The sequence below is a fragment of the Lissotriton helveticus genome, chromosome 3_1, assembly GCF_964261635.1.
Source record: "Lissotriton helveticus chromosome 3_1, aLisHel1.1, whole genome shotgun sequence".
NCBI classification, from domain to species: Eukaryota; Metazoa; Chordata; class Amphibia; order Caudata; family Salamandridae; genus Lissotriton; species Lissotriton helveticus.
Genome location: NC_136061.1, coordinates 539,069,173 through 539,091,489, shown reverse-complemented (window position 1 = coordinate 539,091,489; position 22,317 = coordinate 539,069,173). Strand labels below are relative to the sequence as shown.

The following is a 22,317-nucleotide window of genomic DNA, read 5'->3' as shown; positions in this document are numbered from 1 at the left end:
ATCAGCACTATGCAAATAGTGCACAACAGGCATGGTCATACAGCTAATATTGGACCATTGGAAGTTTTATCACCTCATCCTAGATAGTATTTTGTATCATTTAATGTTCAACATCTTGTCATATTATTGCAAGAATCAATAAGTAAACAATCTAAAAAAACATAACGCATAGTCTGGAAAATTACTCTGGTTGACCGTGCATTCAAGGGTTTGCTTCCAGGTTTATAAATGTTATTACAATGCATGCATGACCTGTACATTGATTATCTACAGATGAAGTTTACCTCTCAGACTGTCATCTAGGTGTTCTAGCTGTCCCTCGATCTTCATTCCATGATTGTAATATGCCTGGATGTTCTGGGAGCCTCCATTCAGAATGACCTGCAAGTCACTCAATCAGACAGTACTTACAGAGCGTGGTTATTCATCCCTGGGGGCATCCAGGCACTGAGGTCTTGAGTAGAAGAGCAAGGTCTTGAGCCCCTTTTTGAAGTCCGAGAGTAAGGGCGATGTTCATAGATGGAGGGAAGGTCGTTCCAGGACTTGGCGGCGAGGTAGGAAAAGGCACGACCTCTGCTGTGGCTTCGACAAAGGAGGGGAACGTGAGCAAGGGAGGCGGAGCGCAGCCGTCTAGCGGGCTGGTGGCAGTGGTTGATGTAAGTTGGACCCTGGCCGTGTTGGGCTTTGTAGGCATGGGTCAGCCTCTTGAACTGGCATCCTTCTGGACTGGGAGCCAGTGGAGGGTCCTGAGGTGAGGGGGGTGATGGGGTAATGCAAGTCAGATTGGGAAGGCTGAGGATGAGACTAGCAACTGCATTCTGTATGGTATGGAGTCTCTTGAGGAGTTAGGAGGTGGTGCCTCCATAGAGTGTGTTCCGTAGTCTAGCCAGCTGGTGATGAGGGTTTGCGTGACCGTTTTCCTGGTGTTGATGGGAATGCATCTGAAGATCTTTTGAAGCATGCAGAGGATGTGGAAGCAGGCAGAGGAGACTGTGTTGACCTGGCATTTCATAGTGAGTTTGCGGTCCAGGATGATACTGAAGTTGCGTGAGCGGTCAGTGGGAGTGAGAGCAGCGAGATGGGGCAGTCATTTTTAGGTCTCGCCTGGCGTTGCAGCGCAAAGTGCTGCCGCCAGCGAGACTTATTGTTGTTGTGTTTCCTTCCAAGTGATACAGACCAGTGCACGAGCAGAGATTCTGGTCGGTGAACGCACTTCAAACTGTGAACAGATTTTGCCACGCGCCCGGACAGGCGATGTGCACGCGCACGGCGTGCGTGTGTACATCTCCTGTCCCAATGTTGGTGCGAAACAAATGCGTCTGTTTTGGATAAAGAACAACGAGCGAGCACAGGAGTTCAGTTTAACCCGCTCTTAAAAGCTCTAGTCTAGGCTCTGGCAGACCTCTTAAGTAACCAGGACCCGATCCATTTCAAGCATGTGCTGAGTTAGCTCATTTGTCTCTGAAAAACATTGCAATGTCTGAGCGGGAGACTCCAGTACTCTGAGCGAACGAGCATACCACTGTTTCTGGGCTCTGAGAAGGTCTTGGGAGCGCCCACGCATGTGTGTGGCTGAGCTGGTCGTGATGAAGGACGCGCACGTAGTATCGGGAACGTTGGAATGTGATTCTGCGCAGTGCGTGCGGGGTGGCAGCTGCCGGGCCCAAAGACAACGCGAGCCACAGCCAGAGAACACCGTACCCGAGAGCCGATACCAGTAACTCAGGAAGCCCTGCACCCTTAGAACCCCTAGTAACTTCCGAACAGAGCACAGCATGCTTCACACAGAGGCCGTGGATTGGGTGGAGCTGTGCGAAAGTCTGCTGACCTGGGTGAGTAACAGATGCGAGCGTAGCCCTGTTCAACCTACCAGAGCAGACACCAGAACGCCAACTCTCCAAGCTGACAGCCACACCCGCCCCCAAGCACAATGACAGCCCTCCTGTAACACAACATTGCACATTAAATCGCCTCTAAACTTGCAGCCTGCACCGCCACCCAGAATTAAACCAACCCTTAACAGTCAATCCCCATCCATAATGTAACTATCCCACATCCATATTAAACTACAACATTGACTCACCACCCCCTAATCCGACTGACCACTTCACCACGAATCTCTTCTAAACAGCCGCTTACTACATCTGGACAGGACCAACCTATAAGTCTCACCAAGACCAGCCGTAGAAGTCTGACGACTACCCTTTCATCAACTGCCAGAAACCAAACCACTCCCACTAATATACAACTAACAAACCTTAGCATTAATCTGCAGCATATAACAGATCATCCTCCTGCATCTGTCAAACACCCTTTTAAGTTTATTTGGCAACCGCTGCTTCTGTCAGCACCACTTTCAGTTTATCTGGCTAGTCTTCTCCGGTATTTATTCAGCTCCCCCGCTGTGGGTAAGATATCAGTTTTATATCTAACTGCTCCATACTCGTTTTACTGAACTGCCCCCCGCCATGTCCAACTCACCACATTCAACTGCTTTGATGTCGTACAACCACCTATATTGAACTCCCGCTTTTAAGCATAAAGTCACCAAAAGCCCCCCAGACTACACTGCCTATCAGCCCCTTCTCCAGTAGTTTTAGATCTTTGATCTGTTCCCTGACATGGCACACAAGTAATGCACATAACAACTCCTACAAACGTTTGTTTCAAAACGGTGTGTTACTCACACACCAAAGTGTTTGTGTATATATATTAATTGTATGGTAACTGCACAATGGTCAGAAATGTGTGTTTGACCCTATGGTCACAGCTTCTCCAAATAGAGGTGAGGACACTCATTCTTGCATTCTTACCAGTGTAGGTTGTCAGAGTACTTTACATCTCGCACACTACACATAGACAATCAATCATAGGTGTGCAAATCAGTGTAAAGGAAATCTTACAGAAGAAAGAGGACTACAAGGTGTAGGAGTCACATGTCATTCATACTGGTAGGCAGGATAGTATGAATGCATAGTCTGGAAAAGCACAAAGTAAGAATTTAAAACGTAACACCATGGTTGGGGGTTCTCTTTAATACGTTTTCTTTAATAATCAGAATTGATTTATATCCAAATGAACCCTATTTCCAACGTTAGGATAAAAAAACAGACTGGAAAAAAACATAAAGCTCTAATCTATACCTTGCAGTTTGCATGCAGCTATTTGATGACAGTTAATCACTCACTATGCTACATTAGGAGTATAATGTGCGTCAGTCGGGCAGTGACTGAAGCGCGGAACCCCCTCTTCTAGGGAGAGCACCGTGACAGGTATATTGGGTCCTGTTCTCAACTTCTCACTCCAAAAGATTTCAAAATGCGAACGTGTGTTTGTTTTCGTTGCTCAGAGTTAGGTGTGATGTCAGCAGTCCTCCTGCCACCATTGGCAGGCCGGGCCCACAGGTCCGAGCTGCCAATCTGTCAGAACGCTGAAGCTCGTGGTGTGTTATTCTACCACCACGGGACTTTTAAAGGTTTGCCAATCATTGGGTAATACTAACACACAAACAAAACTCTTTCACTTGAAGTGGCTTCCCACTTCTATTCTTACACACATTTTGATGCTGTGTGTATATCTAATTCATTCACACATGTATATGTGTGTGTAGCTCTGTGTGTGTGTGTGTGTGGCTCTGTGTGTGTGTGTGGCTCTGTGTGTGTGTGGCTCTGTGTGTGTGTGTGGCTCTGTGTGTGTGTGTGGCTCTGTGTGTGTGTGGCTCTGTGTGTGTGTGTGGCTCTCTGTGTGTGTGGCTGTCTGTGTGTGTGGCTCTCTGTGTGTGTGTGTGTGTGTGGCTCTTTGTGTATGTGGCTCTCTGTGTGTGTGGCTCTCTCTGTGTGTGTGTGGCTCTGTGTGTGTGTGGGGGGGCTCTGTGTGTGTGTGTGGTTCTGTGTGTGTGTGGCTCTGTGTGTGTGTGGGGGGGCTCTGTGTGTGGCTCTGTGTGTGTGTGTGGCTCTGTGGTTGTGCGTGTGGCTCTGTGTGTGGCTGTGTGTCACAGAGTTCTTGGGAAGGGAGGACTTTGTTCTCAGTGTCTGAAGGGGAGGAAAACTCTCTAACAATGCTGGATAGTTCTTTGGTGTGGTTGGTGCTTGCCTCAATGCGGTCTGTTAGGGCGTCTCTCTTAGCTTTTTTTAGGCATTGGTTGTATTTTCTGAAGTCTGACTTGAAGGTGGTGAGGTCTGTATGATTCCTTTAGGAGTGTCATCATCTTTCTAGTTCCCTGAATTCGCATTTGATGGTCTGGAATTCTGGTGTGTACCACCTGGCGGGTTTAGTGTATCTGCTGGAATTGGCCGTCTTAATGGGGGCTACTTTTTCAGGGTAGTTGGAAATCTAGGCAGAAAAATTCCAGACAGCCTGCTCAGCTTGCTAGTGTTAGCGGGCCGGGTGGTGTTTCGGATGGTCGTCCATTGGGTCTCTGTTACTTTGTTCCAGCTGTGGTGGGGGAACTTAGGGGCTTGGTGTTGGAGCCAAGGGAATCTGGGATGGTGAAGTGGACAATGCTGTTCTCGGTCCAGGTGAGCTCAGTGACATGGGTAAATTTGACTCGGTTGCTGGCTGTGGAGACACTGTCCAGCATGTGTCTTGCACTATGCGCGGGGTAGATGAACACCTGGGTGAGGCCAATGTTGCTCATGTTTTCCAGGAGGTTGGTGGAGTTGGCGTCTGTGGGGTCACGGAGCTAAAAGTTGAGATTGATGAGGAAAATGTAGAGCTTGGAGTTTATGGCCAGAGAGGCGATGAATTCGGAGATGGTGGTGAAGAAGCTAGAGTGGAGACCTGGGGGTCTGTACGTGAGGGTTCCTCAGATGGTTGTTGGAGTCGGTTCGAAAGTGGAAATATGGAGAATCCCTATGGTTGAGACCCCCAAAGATAGGGTTACAATACTCCTTTTTTAGCTCGCAAATGATCAACTTGGCAGTTGGTTATTTAGTGTTTTCAGTCCGGCACTTAGAGACAGTAATTGTGTATGCGCTATATGAATGCTACCTTAATGTATCCATTATACTACTTTGCATCATATCGTCCCATGAGTATAGAGGTCCACACAGTGAAAGAAAGAATTCTTGATTATTTTACCTAATATTTTCTTTTAATTTCTGAAAGACCTTTAATCTTCATAAAAGAGATGGCTTCTCTTACATTTCTGCCCTTTCCCACACGACGTTCTATCATGAGCCTCCTATTTAAAGTTCTCACCTCTGAATGCAATCATAGCACAATACCAATAGGAAATCCCTTGTGTTCAGCTGGGTTACTTGTAATTTTATAATTCACATGCTAAAATGTTGTGTTTTGAATTTACAAAAATATATATTTTAGGTAGAGAAACAATTTTACTTGTAAACAGGCCACAACACATTTTTAAGGCAGGCTACAACTTCCTGTGGGGCATATCGACGGGTCTTGTATTTAGAAATATTTTACCCATGACATCTGATTATGTAGGTCCCGTTTTATTGGCTGTAGTTTGATTTGAAATATTTAGATAGTTCTGCTCCTGTAAAAACTATCCCAGCAGAAATATATTTATATGAGCTAGAGATGAATTAACGATTGCTGCATTTCCAAATGGGAGATCTTGTCATCTAGTGCAGAGGTTTTTTACCTGTGGTCCAGGGACCCCCAGAGATCTGCAAAGCCTAGTCAGATGGTCTGCAACTGCTTAGAAAATAAAATATTTTAAAGGATTAATAAAGCGTATAGAAATAAAAAAGCACCTTTTTAAATGTTAAAACGTTCCGTAATATGAAGAAATTGAAGGCTAAAAATTAAGTTGGTATCCTCAGATTGATTTGTGGGAACAGTGCAAGAGCATCAAACAGAATATAGTATGGAAGATGGGTGGCCATAGCTAAGTTTAGAAAAGCACTAACCTTTCCATTAAAATTTAGATATTTCTTTTGTTGTTAAATTTGTTTGTGAATTGAAAAGAATATTTCAACATACATGTATTTGTTTGATGAATGCTTGTTTCTGAAATTTTGTACAGTGTTTTTCAGTTTAAATCGTCAAAATGTCTTAGGTCGGGTCCCGGGATCCAATAATAACTCAGTTGAGGGTCTCCTGATTCTAATACTAATTCACAGGGGTTGCCCAGATTCTAATGATGATTCAATGGGGGGTCACTGAATTACATTAATGATTAAATGAGGGTCCACAGAAGTCAAAAGGTTAAGAATGACTGCTCTAGGGAATACTACTCTATTGTAACATTGCTTCCTTATACTGGCTTTTCAACTATGACCAGGGTAAAATAGTTTTTTCATATTCTTTACATATTAGGTTATCATGACAATCATATTGTGATAAGATGGTTTTGGGCTGCTGTCGAAAGATTCAACAATGAACAACGTCTCCGACTATTACAGGTGAGAGATTAATGTGCGTAATTTTACTGCTCCATCATGCCCATGCTTGTATTATTATATTATTTCCCCTATCACAGACACAGCTTTTAAAATGTAATTAATTTAAGTGAATTTGAGAATATTCCCCTATCATACATTTAGAGCTGAAATACGAATCTAGATCAGAGCCTTGTTGGTCACATGATGCCCTGATATTCTTAATAGTGGTGGGAGAACCAATAAATGTACACCCTGAACTCTGTTCCAGATACGTATTTGTTTCCCAGTGATATTCCCCCTCGATACACTTATGTACCTGTTGTCATCTGAATGTGAGCTGTTGTTATTAACATCAAAGTCAATTAAAAAAAAGTGTTTTAAAAAGTCAGTTTAGATCTGGGTCCTACCTTATGGTAAACCATGTCATTCAAGCAAAGGCTAAACACACCTCAAAGGTTCTGAAGGAAACTAAAGGGTATGTATAGAAAGGCAGATCTGTATATCCTCTATTACCCATGAAAGAGGCAAGGCTAAGTTAGGTTAGAAAATCAGTGCTGTTATAGAGTATTGTTTCCTTATCAAGCATTGGGTCCTTAATAGAACCATACCTTTTGTATTAAATAGAAAATACTAAACCCTCCAGGAAAATTGGGACTTAAATAATGGCCTAAGCAAAGACATATTTTCGGGAGTGATCCCTAGTAAGTCAGAATACTTATTTACCTCTTTCATTGATATCTGCGGCCACTTCTACCTAACTACATGCCTGTATGGAGCTTCTTCGGGCAGCTGCACCTACTGACAGCATACTCTGGCCAAAATGCTAAGGAAGAAGCTACTAATAGATCTCTTCTGAAAATGATTGAATTAAATTCCCAGTGCATACCCTGTAAAGCCAGTGAACATTTGGGGCATACATGTAAAGGCAGGCTTCAACACTTCATTGCTTTTATAAGAGAGAGGTGTGGCGCCGCGGCCAGGGCGATTGACGCTGGAATCTGGGGATCACGGTTCAATCCCCGGCGCAAGCGGCAGATTAGCCCAGCACCATGTGACTCTGGGCAATAGCTTGCTTAATCTTCCTGACGGCCCCCAGCGCCTGCAGACCCTTACGGGTGATTGTTTGCGCTTTACAAATGTGGATTATTATTCAGAGACTAGCATTTGAAGTGGACAGTCATTTATTATTGGCATACCTCCCTCTCTGTAACTGAGTTAGCCAAACTCATAGACATCTGTCTTTTGGAGTTTAGTAGTACCACACTTGACAATAAAAGGCAATTTAAACCTTAGCACAGTCACTCCATGTATGGAATTAGACCATGGACATGGAACACTGATTGCTTTTTTGACAGCACGTGGGCTACTCCTACGTGGCACAAAAACCTAGAGTACTCTGCACCACCATTATGTCTCTAGTTCTATTTTTACGTATGTGTAAGAGCTACAGATTTTGCCCATGCCCTGCCTAGACATATAAAAAACCCACCCCTTGCCCACACCTGGTACTTTGTCTAACTACCTTTGTCACAAAAACAACAAATAAATTATTCAGCTGCAGAACATAGATGGAGATGATTTTTTTAATCAGATTTCTTCAAAGTAATCTTGATCATTCAATTGGGGCTCTCCATTGACTGATCTCCCTCAATTTATAATTCAGGGCCTTATTTAGATTTTGACAGTTGGGATATCCCTCACAAATGTGAGGGATATCCCATCTGCTGTTTTACAAGTGCATTATAGCATCTGGCACTTATAATAAGATGGATGGGATACTCGTCACATTTGTGATGGAGTTACACATCACCAAACTCTAAATTAGACACATGTAAACTCTGACCCACAATTGTACATGCAATCCCTCTGTGGGCAAAGTAAAGGCGTAACTCTCATTTATAAGGACTCTAACGCAACTGAAAGTGGACCATGTGATCATATCCCAAATGAACGCTAATTCAGTGTGGTCTGTAATTAGTACTGAGTGTTAATTAATGGTGTAATGGCTAATGCACCCATCAGTGACAGTCTGACCAATATTGTGTAATGCCATATCCCTGTCGTTGCTATTTAAGTTTACCCACCTTAAGTTACCAGGCAATGTCAACATATGGACAAGGACTCTTGAACTGCCAGGCACTCAGAATACATTTCTTACTGATGTCCATTTGGTACTTCTTATGGTTGGACACATGCATAAAGTAAACCACACCCAGAAGGAAATCCTCTGTAAACATGTTTCACTATTAGTGCGCAACTCAGTTAAACTACTGTGGTGAATCAGTGATAAGTACATTCAAATTATGGATTGCTGCCTTTCATTTGTCCCCTCAAACTCAAACATTGAAACTGAACAAAGGTTGTTTAGATAGCACTTTCTATCACAACATTAATACAAGGATCGCAGCCCATTCATTTGTTACCTTCTAGTACCCTGATCAAGAGTTGATTTATCCTTATATAAGGATGGACTGGTCAGATCTAGCTGTTTTAGTCCTGTAAATTGGATCCAACTCCATGAAGCAAGTTGGCACAGTGATGATTCACTTTAGAGTAAGATAGAAAGCAAAATGTACTGGAAAAAATATACAGAATCTGATTAATTGCACACATTGATTAACCAGTAGTGAGCCTTTGTTGTTGAAGAAAGCCATGTATTTCTCTGAATTGATCTTGATTTTCCATACTACTCTGAAAAGGTGAGGTACCAGAATATCGTTTTCAGACTATGATATGGCATAAATATTATGCTTTCTGATGGATACATCTGCCAGTGGATTCCTCACCTTGTGAATATCCCCTTGCGTCAGCAACATTCGGAAATTCTTTTTGTAGCTTTGCGCCGAAGTGGACGACGTCACAGAGGCATGACACAACGCGCGCGACTCCGCTGACGTCACCGACTCCATAATAGGCCCACGCCGGCGTGATGACATCAGTTCCCTTTTGGTTTCTAGGGATCCTCTGTAGCTGTTGGTAACTTTGTTACTGTTTGTTTCATTTCGGTGTCCTTTTGCTTCTCTGTGTCGAAATGTCCACGAAGAAGACTGAATTCAAGCCCTGCAGAGAGTGCGGCAAGATGATGTCTATGACGGATCCGCACGAGTGCTGCGTCTGGTGTTTGAGTTCGGACCATGACGTCGAGGAATGTTCATCCTGCAAGAAAATGAATCCTAAGGCTCTCCGTGAGAGGGAGGCAAAACTCCTTGTTGCAAAGTTGAAGAGCAGGAAGGACAAGATGAGGTCGAGGTCACAGACTCGTCGTTCGAGGTCGAGGTCTCGCTCGAAGTCGCGTTCGAGGTCGTCTTCAGTGCATGCTTCGAAGTCATCGAGGAAGAAGCACAAGAAGAGATCTCATGAGTCTCGTCATCATTCTGGGAAGTACTCGAGCTCGAGACCGAAGTCGCAGGTGAAGTTACTTCGCAAAGAAGTTGAGGCTCCGACTCGGGAAGTTCAAGTCTCCGAAGGTGAGGCTTTGCCTGTGAATTTGCCTGTTCATTCACCGAAGCCGATGTCAAATCCTTCTCCGGCTCCGACTCATTCTTCTGACCAGGAGGGTGAAGGAGATGAAGATGATGGAGGAGAAGAGGAGGCTCCGTTGCCTGCGGGTTCATCGACCCCGGTGCACCTGCCTGAGGTTGAGGTTGAAGTCGAGAAGACTCCGCTCCCTCGAGAGCAGCCTGTGAGCTCTTATCCAGCTTTTCCTGCTCCAGGTCAGGACCCAACTCGGTTCCTGAATTCTATGTATGGAGTGTATTCAAGAGCTATGTACCCCTCTGGTGCACCGGTTGGTCCCACGGGTCCATTAGCATACAATCTGGGTATCCCCGTCTTATGCTCCTGCGCCTTTTATGCCATTTATGCCGGCTCCGATGCCACCTTGGCTTTACTCGGCGCCTCCGAAGCCTTCAACACCGAAGCCTTCGACGCCAAGACCATCGACGCTGACACCCTCGACGCCGATACCGAATCCGATCCGACCTCGTGTTCAGCGGTCTGGTCCTCCGGCTTCGGGCTCGAAGCTGGCCCCGGCTCCGACAGAGTCGATTCCGGATCCGTTGACTTCATTCATGAAGGAGAGGTTGAGGCGTGAGGCACAGAGACTTCTGGAAGAGCAGAGGTATAGTGTAGCAGAAATGGAAGAGGGTGAGCTGCAAGATTCAGTGGACCTTTTCGATGATCTGAGAGAGGCTAGTGGTCTTGAACTGTCCCCTGATTGGGATTTGGCCTCTATTTCTGACGCCCCTTCTAAAGATGTGACACCTTATCACGTGGTCATAAGAAAGGCTGCAGACTTGTTGAATTTAACTCTTCCTACTGCAGAGTATAAAGCTAATTTACTGACTGAAGTCCTTCATTCGCCTACCTCTGTGGTTGAGCCTATGCTCCCTTTTAATGATGCTTTGGTGGAGCCTATAACTGAGGTTTGGAAAAGACCACTTACAGCCCCTTCTGTTTCGAGGGCGGTTGCAAGAAGGTACAGGGTGGCGCCTGGTGACCCGGACTTTTTATCCACACACCCCTTGCCAGAGAGCTTGGTTGTGCAGGCGGCCTGCTCGAAAAAATCTGCGGGCGCTTTTCCACAAGTTCCTGGGGATAAGGAATCGAAGAAGCAGGACCAGGCTGCTAAAAAAGTCTTTTCCTCAGCAAGCATGGCGCTTAAGTCAACTAATGCAACTTGTCTAATGGGACGCTATATCCATGCGTTGATGGATTCAGTAAAACAGCTGGTTCCAAAGCTTCCTGAGGAGGATAGGAAGGATTTTCAAGAAGTGATTGTTGACACTCAGGTTGCTGCTAGACAGGTCATTCAGAGTGGTCTGGACACTGCTGACTCGGTAGCGAGAGTGATGCGTTCTTCTGTGGCCACGAGAAGAGCAGCATGGCTTAAATCATCTGAGTTCTCTGCGGATGTCCAAGCTGCCATGATCGATTTGCCCATTGATGGGTCAGGTTTGTTTGGAAAAAAGGCTGATGCTGCCGTAGAAAGATTCAAGGACAGCAGAGCGACAGCGAGATCTTTGGGCCTGCAGTCCAGAGGTACTACCGGGAAGAGGTTCAGAGGTTTTGGCAGGTCTTCCTTTCGGACCTACAAGCAGCTCAGCAGCAGCAACAGCAGCATAATACGCTGTACAAGTCGTACAGAGACAGACAGAGAGCTCGTCCTAGAGGTCGTCAGGCCTCCTCCTCCTCCTCTACCTCTTCCCAACCCCCTGCCACCACAGCAAAGCAGCCCTAGATCCACCATTCCGGATCATGTGGGCCCAGTGGGGGGCCGGCTTACCTATTTTCTACAAGATTGGGAATTGATTACATCGGATCTTTGGGTTCTCAATCTCGTGGAGAATGGTTATGCTCTTTCCTTTCGGGAATTTCCCCCCAATTACCCTCCTTACCAAGGTTTTTGTGCAGAGGACCACCTGCTACTCTTGCAGGATGAAGTCCTGGCTCTGTTCAGAAAGGGTGCGATAGAGGTGGTTCCAGAGCAGGAGAGGGGTCAGGGGTGCTACTCCCGGTATTTCCTGATCACCAAAAAGGATGGCAGACTTCGTCCAATCCTGGATCTCAGGATCTTGAACCTTTACCTGAAGCAGGAGAAGTTCAAGATGCTCACCCTTGCACAGGTTCTTCAAGCGCTGCTGGAAGAAGACTGGATGGTGTCGATCGACTTGCGTATTTCCACATCCCCATTCTGAAGTCACACAGGAAATATCTCCGTTTTACGGTGGGATCGCAGCACTACCAGTTTGCGGTCCTTCCGTTTGGTCTTACTACTGCGCCTCGAGTCTTCACCAAGGTGATGGCAGTGGTGGCTGCACATCTCAGAAGGTCAGGGATTCCGGTATTCCCTTATCTGGACGATTGGCTGATCAAAGCAGAATCTCCGGAGAAGGTGCTCCATCATCTGCAAGTCACAACTCAGTTGTTGTAAAGGTTGGGTTTTTTAATAAATGTACCCAAATCTCACCTGGTGTCCTCCCAGCGCAACCTGTTCATAGGTGCAGTACTGGATACTACTGTATGTCGGGCATTCCCTCCACCTCAAAGGATTCGCGACATACAGGAAATGATTCCTTTATTTCACAATGGAGCGGTCGTTCCAGTCCTGAAGGTCCTTCGTCTGCTCGGTCTGATGGCTTCCTGCATTCTGTTGGTCGACCATGCACGCTGGCATATGAGGGCACTCCAGTGGTGCCTCCGCAGGCAGTGGTATCAATACAACAGAGATCTCAGGGAGTCCGTCAGGATCTCCAGAGAAACTGCAGTGGATCTGTCTTGGTGGAGTGTGGAGGGCAATCTGTCTCAAGGAAAGCCTTTCCAACTTCCTCCAGCGGTGGCCACATTGATAACGGATGCATCCACTCTAGGGTGGGGTGCTCATCTGGGGGATCTGGAGATCAAGGGTCTATGGTCTCCAGAGGAAAGGTTGCTTCACATCAACCTTCTGGAATTGCGGGCGATACGTCTGGCGCTCAAGGCCTTCCTCCCTTCCCTTCGCGGGTGGTCGGTTCAGGTCCTGACGGACAACACCACCGCGATGTGGTATGTCAACAAGCAGGGAGGAGTAGGGTTGCAGTGTCTCTGCAGAGAGGCTCTGCGTCTCTGGTCCTGGGTTTAGGATCGTCTGATGGCAAATCATCTGGCTGGAGTTCTGAACGAGCGTGCAGACAGTCTCAGTCGGCAGTTCTCAGCCGACCACGAGTGGAGGCTTCATCCAGAGGTAGTGCCGCTCGAGTGTCTGACTTTGTCCCTGGTGTTCTAGCTCGCTACTGGAGTAGCTGGGAGCCATCGTTTTAACTGGGGGCATTTCCAGCTGAACCCGGCCGCAGTGGAGGTGTGAGGCGCGGCGAGCGGGACTGCGAGGTCCAGCATTCCCTACAACACCGCCAGCTGGTTCCTCTTCCCGCCGCGCCGTGCCCCCTCCCAGTGCCACGCCCCCCTGCCTGGAGAGCTTATTACCTCTCGCGGCCCCCGCTCCGCGGGAGCCGCTCGAGTGTCTGACTTTGTCCCTGGTGTTCTAGCTCGCTACTGGAGTAGCTGGGAGCCATTGTTTTAACTGGGGGCATTTCCAGCTGAACCCGGCCGCAGTGGAGGTGTGAGGCGCGGCGAGCGGGACTGCGAGGTCCAGCATTCCCTACAACACCGCCAGCTGGTTCCTCTTCCCGCCGCGCCGCGCCCCCTCCCAGTGCCACGCCCCCCTGCCTGGAGAGCTTATTACCTCTCGCGGCCCCCGCTCCGCGGGTGCCGCTCGAGTGTCTGACTTTGTCCCTGGTGTTCTAGCTCGCTACTGGAGTAGCTGGGAGCCATCGTTTTAACTGGGGGCATTTCCAGCTGAACCCGGCCGCAGTGGAGGTGTGAGGCGCGGCGAGCGGGACTGCGAGGTCCAGCATTCCCTACAACACCGCCAGCTGGTTCCTCTTCCCGCCGCGCCGCGCCCCCTCCCAGTGCCACGCCCCCCTGCCTGGAGAGCTTATTACCTTTCGCGGCCCCCGCTCCGCGGGTGCCGCTCGAGTGTCTGACTTTGTCCCTGGTGTTCTAGCTCGCTACTGGAGTAGCTGGGAGCCATCGTTTTAACTGGGGGCATTTCCAGCTGAACCCGGCCGCAGTGGAGGTGTGAGGCGCGGCGAGCGGGACTGCGAGGTCCAGCATTCCCTACAACACCGCCAGCTGGTTCCTCTTCCCGCCGCGCCGCGCCCCCTCCCAGTGCCACGCCCCCCAGCTATACCTAGGAGTACCTGGGGACGCGCATCGCGGGACGCGCATCGCGGGAAAAGCCCCGGGGCGAAGACCGGGCAAAGAGCGGGCCGTTCTAGGCCGTTAGAGGCCGGCAGAGACCGGACCGGGCCACCCCTCTAACGCTCCCCACTCTCCCGCCCCCTTTTATCTACCCCACAATGGCGACTAGATCTTTACGGAGTAAGTCTGTCCAACAAGGCGTAAGTACCCTGGAATTTTTTTTCCCAATGGCGAGTTCTCAAACTAGCAAATGTCACTCAGCTACAGATTCTCACCTTGAGATGGGTCCCGAAAGTGTGTTTCTGGACCATGGGGAAACTTTTTCAACAGATGCTAGTACACCCATTCCTTTGGACGCCACCCATATGTCACTATTGGACAGTATTGATCAGACTATTGAGTCGGTCCTTCAGCAGCTAAGAACTCCCCTAACACAGAGGGATAGGAACTTCTCTCGCCCATCTGGGATTTCTGACCATTCTGCCATTCCGGATAATATGGGACTAGACACGCTTGAAGCGGGACAGGCTGTCCTGCTTATAGAGCCTGCAGACAGCGGGGTGGAACAACCGCCAAAAAGGAAAAGGTCCAGGGAAATAAAGAAGGCAAAAAGGGCTAAAGTTGACATAGTTGAATCAACCCACGAAGATAGCACAGACATTTCGCTTTCCCCTGAGCTTATTTTATCAGGGTCTAGGCCGGATCTCATGGGCTCTCCAGCTCCTGTGTCACTACCATTGCCGTCGGGCCCATTTATCTTTGGAGGGGCAATTTCTAACAGTGCGGATACAATAATCAATTCACTTACAGTTATAATTAAAAATCTGCTAACCCCCATCTCAGCTAGATTGGACGCCATAGAGAATCGACTCCAGTCCCTGGAAAACAACCACACTAGGAAAAGCCCTGGGTCAGCTACAAATGTTCCTATAGCTACCGGGGATCCACCTGGGAATAGACCATTGTCTCCTGTAACGTCCCAGGTCTCTAATAGGGTATCGCTGAGCACAAACGGTACGTCTGCTTCCCAGACGCGCCCTTTGTTACTTTCAGCGCCTAGGCCCCCTGTCCAGGCTCCCAGGAGATCCAAGCCACCCCCTGCGCCGCAATCGGGGGGGGGTAGTGGGTTCCACCAATGGCCCGACTGGTGGTATCGCTCCCCCCCCTGATAGGCGCAGGGTGGTTAACCTGCCCCCAGAGGCAGTTCCATACACTGCAATTATGGTGGGAGTTCCTGAGCTAACTGGTGGTATAAGGGAGACCCAAGATTCTCTACGTAACAAGGTTATAAGCTGGCTTAGTATCAATAGGCCGCTGCCCCCAAACCTGAAAGGTGAGGTTTTGATGGTAAGGAGGATTCCATGGATTGGACCTACTCTAAAGAATAGGGTAGGGGATTGTATCATTCTAAGCTTCAAAAGCCCACACGTCGCAAACTACATCTGCAACTGGCTTGTAAGGCCTGACAAGTCCAATATTGAACTAGTACCCCTTTCATATTTCTATCCTAATGATAGTAACACGGTGGTAGGGAGCGAGAAGGGGTGGACTAGAGTAGGCTTTGCTGTAGATGGCTCGCGTTATAGACCAAGGCATTACTTACCACCTGCCCAGGCCAATTTTATACATCACAATAGATTTTCCTGATTGGATCAGGTCGACTGACCACAAGCCAGGGAAATTTCTCCTGGTCCTGGGAAGATGGTGGATGAGGTGCAAAGTCGCGTGGGATCGGGTATAGCCCCTGTAACTGAACTCACCCGGCAGGATACCGCCAAAGAGCGAATGGTTGAAACGGCCGATAGTCCGGGCCAACTGGGACCCTCACCTAACACCGGGTCTGTCCATATTCTGCAACCTGGGGTGGCGGAGTTGGTAGGGCCTCCCGCCATCGCGGTTTGCAGCATTGGCCTCCCAGACACTAATCCTCCCATGGTCACTGCGCAACCTCCTACTGGAGGCCAAGGTAGCCTACCACTTGATCCTGGATTGAGAATTCTCTCCTGGAATGTGGCAGGAATTGCAAATAAGGAGGGTTCACCGGAGTGGGATCAGCTAGTAGGTGGCAGTGATATCCTCCTTTTTCAGGAAACATGGGCGAGGGACACCCGGTCTAGGAGAGGGTTTGAAATATTCGAAATCCCTGCCAAATGGAGTGGGAGGGGGAGGCCATCAGGTGGCTTGGCTATCTGGATTGCGAGTCATACTGGGTGCCAGGCGGAACAGGTTCATACGTTTTCGCAGGACATCCAGTGTGTTCGGCTCACATGGCCGGGCAAACCACCGTGGGCCATTGTTAATGTCTACTCGCGACCAGTGGCCACGCCAAATGAATCACCAACCCTAAATGATCTGTCCTCCTTTTTGGGTCAACTTCCGGGAGATCTCAAGGTGGTGCTTGGAGGAGACTTCAATTGCCACTTTGAACCTTTGGAAGGTTTACTGGATGGTGCCCTTACGGCTGAGGATGACTACTGGGGGGTCCCACCCTCGTCTTCTCCTCACCCCAAAGCCTGGTCCCCTCTAGCAATACAACTCATGTCCCTTACCCTGAATTGCGCACTGAGGGCCTGTAATGGTCGCACTCCTTCCGATACCCCCTCAGTGTGTACTTTCAATAGAAGGGGCCATGAGTCGAGGCTAGATTACATCATGGTGGACATTACACTCTGGCCAAAAGTCCTCGACTTTAGGGTGATAAATAGGGCAGATAGTGACCATAATGCCCTTTGTTTAAACATCCAGTGCCCTCTGCCCTCGGCGGGCACATCCTCAGTAAATCGAGGGGAAGACATGGGGGAATTGCTCCTCACAACAAATAGGCGCCGGGTTAAGTGGGGAAAGCTGGTGAGCTCAGAAGAGGCCATCAACAAGCTATATGAGCTGGCACTCCCAAGGTTCATGGAGGTGGACGCACTTCTGGACGAACCAAGGATCCCAGAATATAACGAAAAATTGGGTAATATACACCAGGATCTAGTGAGGGATTTGGCTGAGGTATTTCACCCGGTGGTGCCAATTCGAAAGAAAAAGACCCATGTTCCCACCTGGTACACCTCCTCTTGTAGGGCAGCAAAATCTGAGCTCATTGCTGCAATAAAAGAGGGGTCCAATAAGGCCAAGGTACGTGACCTTAGGAAATACTACAAATCAGTGATGGTGACTGCCAGGACCGAGTGGGACTGGAACCACTGGCAGGATCTCCATGATGCCCTAAAAGTTAGGGACTCCCGGAAATTTTGGGCCCTTGTAAACAATGGGTTAGGGGAACTCAATAAGGCAATTGAACCTAACATTGCCCCTGCGGTTTGGGAGGCCTACTTTGGGGTACTTTATCAAGACACTGATTCCTGCCCTGACACAGCTCTGCAAGCGCCTCTGGGCTCCCAGGGTTTTGGTATGGAATTATCCCTGGGGGAAGTGGAAGCTGCCCTGGAGCATTTACCATCGGGGAAGGCGCCAGGTCTGGATAGGTTACCCGGGGATCTTTTTAGGCATCACCCGGACATCTGGGGTCCATACCTTCTCATCCTTTTTAATGCCATTCTAGGAGGTATGGCGATCCCCGGGTCATGGCTGGGGGCAGAGATTGTACCAATCCACAAGAAGGGATCTACTCTGCTCCCCGCCAACTACAGGCCTATTAGCCTAATAGATGTGCCCCAAAAGCTCTTTGCGCGCCTCATTCTAAACCATCTCATAGACTGGGTGGAGGACAATGACATCATGAGCCCCCTTCAGGCTGGCTTCAGGAAGAACACGTCGACCATGGACCAAATTTTTCGCCTCCTTCTCCTATATTGGAAGACGGTAACGCTAGAGGGAGGACGATTGTACATGGTCTTCGTGGACCTGAGGTCAGCCTTTGACCTAGTCCCCAGAGGGAAGCTATGGGAGGTTCTGCAGAAGCTAGGAGTACCCCCCCACCTTCTTAGTATCATCATCAGGCTGCATGAGAACAACTTTGCACAAGTAAGGTGTGGGAGGGATGGAAAGCTCTCGGTAAATTCCCGGTCCGTCGAGGCGTCAGACAGGGCTGTGTCCTGGCCCCGACCCTGTTCTGTCTGTATATCAACAGCGTCATTCAACATCTTGACGCTGTTAAAGACAATGATGCCCCGCTTTTGGCAGGCAGGAGGGTCCCGGCAATAATGTTTGCTGACGATACCCTCCTGCTTTCCAAATCCCCCATGGGGATCCAGAGGATTGTGGATGGTTTTGGCCTTTTTTGTCGCCAACATGGGTTGGAGGTGAACACGGGGAAAACTAAGTTCATGATCTTCAACCCCCCCACCAAAACTAGACCCAATCCTAAACTGGGGGAAACCACTCCTGAGAGGGTCTCGACCTTTATATATTTGGGGGTATCACTTCAAGAAAACTTATCATGGGACTCCCAGGTAGCGAGATCTAGGCTGAAACTCTCCCAGCTATCGGGCGCACTCTTGAAGGTGGCTAATAAGTCCACCTTTAAGCCTGTAAGCCCGGCCCTGGAAACATACAGGTCCCAAGCGAAGGCAGCAGCCACTTATGGCAGTGAGCTGTGGGGACATAAAGCAGGGAAGGTTATGGCAGGGGTGGAAAATTGTTTTTTGAGACGCTTACTTGCTCTCCCGCAAGGTACGCCACTCCTCCCCTTAAGATTTGACTTGGGTCTTCCCTCTATTGCTGAGGATCTTCTGTCGAAGCCTGTGAAGTTTTGGCATCGGATATGGACCACCGAGGAACTGTATCATTATAGACAGGACCTTATTCATGCATTAAGGTTGAATGCCAATTGCAAAATTCCCTGGCTGGCATTTATCAAGTCGGAACTGTTTAGCTTGAATCTGCCAGACTTATGGGATGACCCAGCTCAGGGCTGCCAAAGGATTTCGCGCAAAACCCTTGCCCAGCTATACAAGAATAAATACCTTGCTGACATGGTTAATGCTCATGATAGCGGCACTTTGACGGGACGTTTTATGGAATCCAAAAATTCTTACGTGTTTGAGCCTTTTATGGATTTTATCTTTCCTCTCTTGGCGAGGAAACTGTTCCTGCAATGGAGGTTTGGTACACTCCCTACTAAAGTATTCACCCATAAATGGTCTGCAGGGGGCGACAAACTCTGTCCATGCTGTAAAGCCCATGACGAAGATGATCTGCACATAATGTTCTGCTGCCACGCTTACCGGAGCCCGAGGAGGCGCTGGATAGCACCCCTGTGTCGGAACTTGGGCTTTAGGAAGTACCCACAGGCCTACAGGGTCATGAAAACCAACACTCTGGGCCATATTGTGTTCGCGGTTTCTAAATTTTTAATGGCAGCATGGATAATAAGGAAGAAAATGTCCGTCTGACTTATATTACCTCGTATTTCGTACCATATGCAGGTCCAGTAGGATCTTTTACTTGTAAATATCGTGTTTTAAATGTATGTACTGTTTTTTATTGCATCTTTTATGGCCCATGTGGCCGAAATAAAGAATTTTTGGAATTGGTAGTTCGTCTCGTCTTTCGGACGTGGGGGACTCCTCAGGTGGACCTGTTCGCCACTCGCGAGAATGCTCACTGCCCAACATTCTGCAGCCTCCAGTTTCTGATGCAGGGAACCTTGGGGGACGCGTTTCAGTTGAGTTGGGACTCGCAACTCCTTTACGGGTTTCCTCCCATACCCTTGATTCCTCGGGTTCTGAGGAAGATTCGCCAAGACCGGGCCCAAGTCATATTGGTCGCCCCGGATTGGCCAAGAACGATGTGCTACACAGATCTTCTCCACCTCTCCTCGTGCCCGCTGCTCCGTCTCCCTTTCAGGGCAGATCTCCTCTCTCAGATGGAGGGGCAGGTTCTACACCTCCACCTCCAGACCTTACACCTTCATGCCTGGAGATTGAACGGGGCAAACTGAATTCCTTTTCTCTCCCACATGATGTTGTGGATGTCATTCTTTCAGCCAGGCGTGACTCCACTAAGTCAATCTATTCTTACAGATGGTCTAAATTTGTGACTTGGTGTGGGGAGAAGTCCATTGACCCTTTGAGGGCTCGTTTGTCAGATATACTTCTATTTGCTCTTTCTTTAGAGCAGCAAGGTTTTGCTGTGGCTACAGTGAAAGGTCATCTTTCGGCTTTATCGGCTTTTCTCTGCCTGCCGGATAAGCCGTCCTTATTTAAATCTCCTATTGTTTTAAGATTTCTGAAGGGCATTACAAATAAATTCCCTCCTGCTCCTTTTATTGTGCCTCAATGGGACTTGAATCTGGTGCTTACTTTTCTGATGGGTTCCCCATTCGAACCTCTAGATAATTTTCCCTTGAGGTTGTTGTCTTTTAAGATGGTTTTCCTAGTTGCAATTACCTCAGCAAGGAGGGTAAGTGAGCTTCAAGCTCTTAGTTCAAAGCCCCCATTCTTGACCATCCATGCTGAACGAATGGTTCTTAGGACCAGGGCTGCTTTTCTGCCTAAGGTGGTAACTCCCTTCCATCTAGGGCAGTCCATAACCCTTCCTACCTTCTATCCGCCCCCTCACCCTTCCAAGGAGGAGGAGCGGCTTCACCGTCTGGACCCTAAGAGGGCGGTGAGCTTTTATCTTGATAGGACTAAGGACTATCGTGTTGATGACCAGCTGTTTGTTGGATTTGCTGGTTGAAGGAAAGGAAGAGCTGTGCACAAGCGCACACTTTTGAGATGGATAATTCTATGCATCAAGATCTGCTATGCCCTGGCTGGTAAGGAACCTCCAGAGGGTAAAAGGGCCCACTCTACTAGAGCAACGTCTTCAACATCTGCTCTGTCTAGGGGTGTACCTGTTGAGGATATTTGTAAAGCAGCAACTTGGGCCTCCCTCCACACTTTCGCAAAGCATTACTGCTTGGATACCGAAGTGAGGAGGGAAGGCCACTTTGCGCGTTCTGTTCTCCAGGATTTTCTGGTATAGGAGAGTGGACACCCTCCTCCGGGAGTGGGGACTGCTGTGGGAATCTATTCACAAGGGGAGGAATCCACTAGCAGATGTATCCATCAGAAGAACAAGTTACTTACCTTCGGTAACGCTTTTTCTGGTGGATACAGTATCTGCCTGTGGATTCCTCACTGACCCACCTGCCTCCCCGTTGTCCACTCTTCTATACCTGAGTAACTGTGATGTTAATATGTTTTTATTGTTGAAGGAAAAGTTTTATTTCAATTGCTTTTCTGCTTGCTTTCACACTATGTGTGTTATCTTGACATTTGTGTACTGTGTATACTGTGTATATATCTACTGATGTCGGTCCGTCCGTGTGCCTCGAAGGCACGGAAAAAAGGGCGGAACTGATGTCATCACGCCGGCGTGGGCCTATTATGGAGTCGGTGACGTCAGCGGAGTCGTGCGCGGTGTCGTGCCTCTGTGACGTCGTCCACGTCGGCGCGAAGCTACAAAAAGATTTTTCCGAATGTTGCTGACGCAAGGGGATATTCACAAGTTGAGGAATCCACAGGCAGATACTGTATCCACCAGAAAAAGCGTCAACCGAAGGTAAGTAACTTGTTCTTTGTGTCCTAAATATCGTCTACAGAAATTTCACTTCAGTGGAGTTAATAATTAAAAATCTACACCCAGAAGGATAATATTTTTTATAAACAATATTTAGAACATGATATTTATGTCATATGATATATTTGTATACAATATTCTGACATGCACCAGAGGACACTACGGGCCTGATTACGAGTACTACCGTTGCGGTCCGATCACTGCCACCATCTGCCCGCAGTATGCCCGCAGTATTTTGAGTGTGGCAGGTGGACTCTGCGATCCAGGATCCTGAGGCAGTGGTGCAGCGGTCAGGAGCAGTAAGATGCTGCTGTAGCACCGCTGAGCATATTACGAGCGGCCAGTCCACCACCCACTGAAAATGGTCGCAGAGAGGCAACTAAGGGGACCCTAACAGGGCCCCTTGCTGCTCATGGGCCTAGGTGTGCAAACAGGGGGGCACATGTTGTATCCCCCTGGAATTACACCCCGTTCCTGCACAGTGAGACACCATGGTGCATGCCACACCATGCAGGAGCGTGCTGCAGGCACTCTCACGACGGCGGTCTGCATGATAGGTTTTCCTATGAGTCTCACAGACCACTTCCATGAGACAGCTGCAGCACCGCCTGCCCTGGATTATACTCATGATCCTGTGGGTGGGCGTAATACAGGCTTGGTGGTCCTCCTGTCGGTGCGGCAGGCCGACAGGAGGACCACAAAACTTGTAATCATG

The 22,317-nt window shown here is 48.4% G+C and overlaps 2 protein-coding genes across 6 annotated transcripts in view; one reads left to right on the top strand and one right to left on the bottom strand.

Annotated features, from left to right (window-relative positions):
• The window catches only part of LOC144822660 (uncharacterized), a 422,286-nt gene that overhangs the window by 352,090 nt on the left and 47,879 nt on the right, over nucleotides 1-22,317 (bottom strand). The window lies entirely within an intron of this gene.
• HECW2 (HECT, C2 and WW domain containing E3 ubiquitin protein ligase 2) overlaps nucleotides 1-22,317 on the top strand; it is a 1,154,081-nt gene that overhangs the window by 1,111,385 nt on the left and 20,379 nt on the right. For all 4 annotated transcript variants that reach the window (XM_078680421.1, XM_078680420.1, XM_078680424.1 and 1 more), the window contains one exon: nucleotides 6,286-6,371. In XM_078680421.1, coding sequence (XP_078536547.1) covers nucleotides 6,286-6,371 — 86 coding nt within the window. The remainder of the gene's footprint in view (nucleotides 1-6,285; nucleotides 6,372-22,317) is intronic.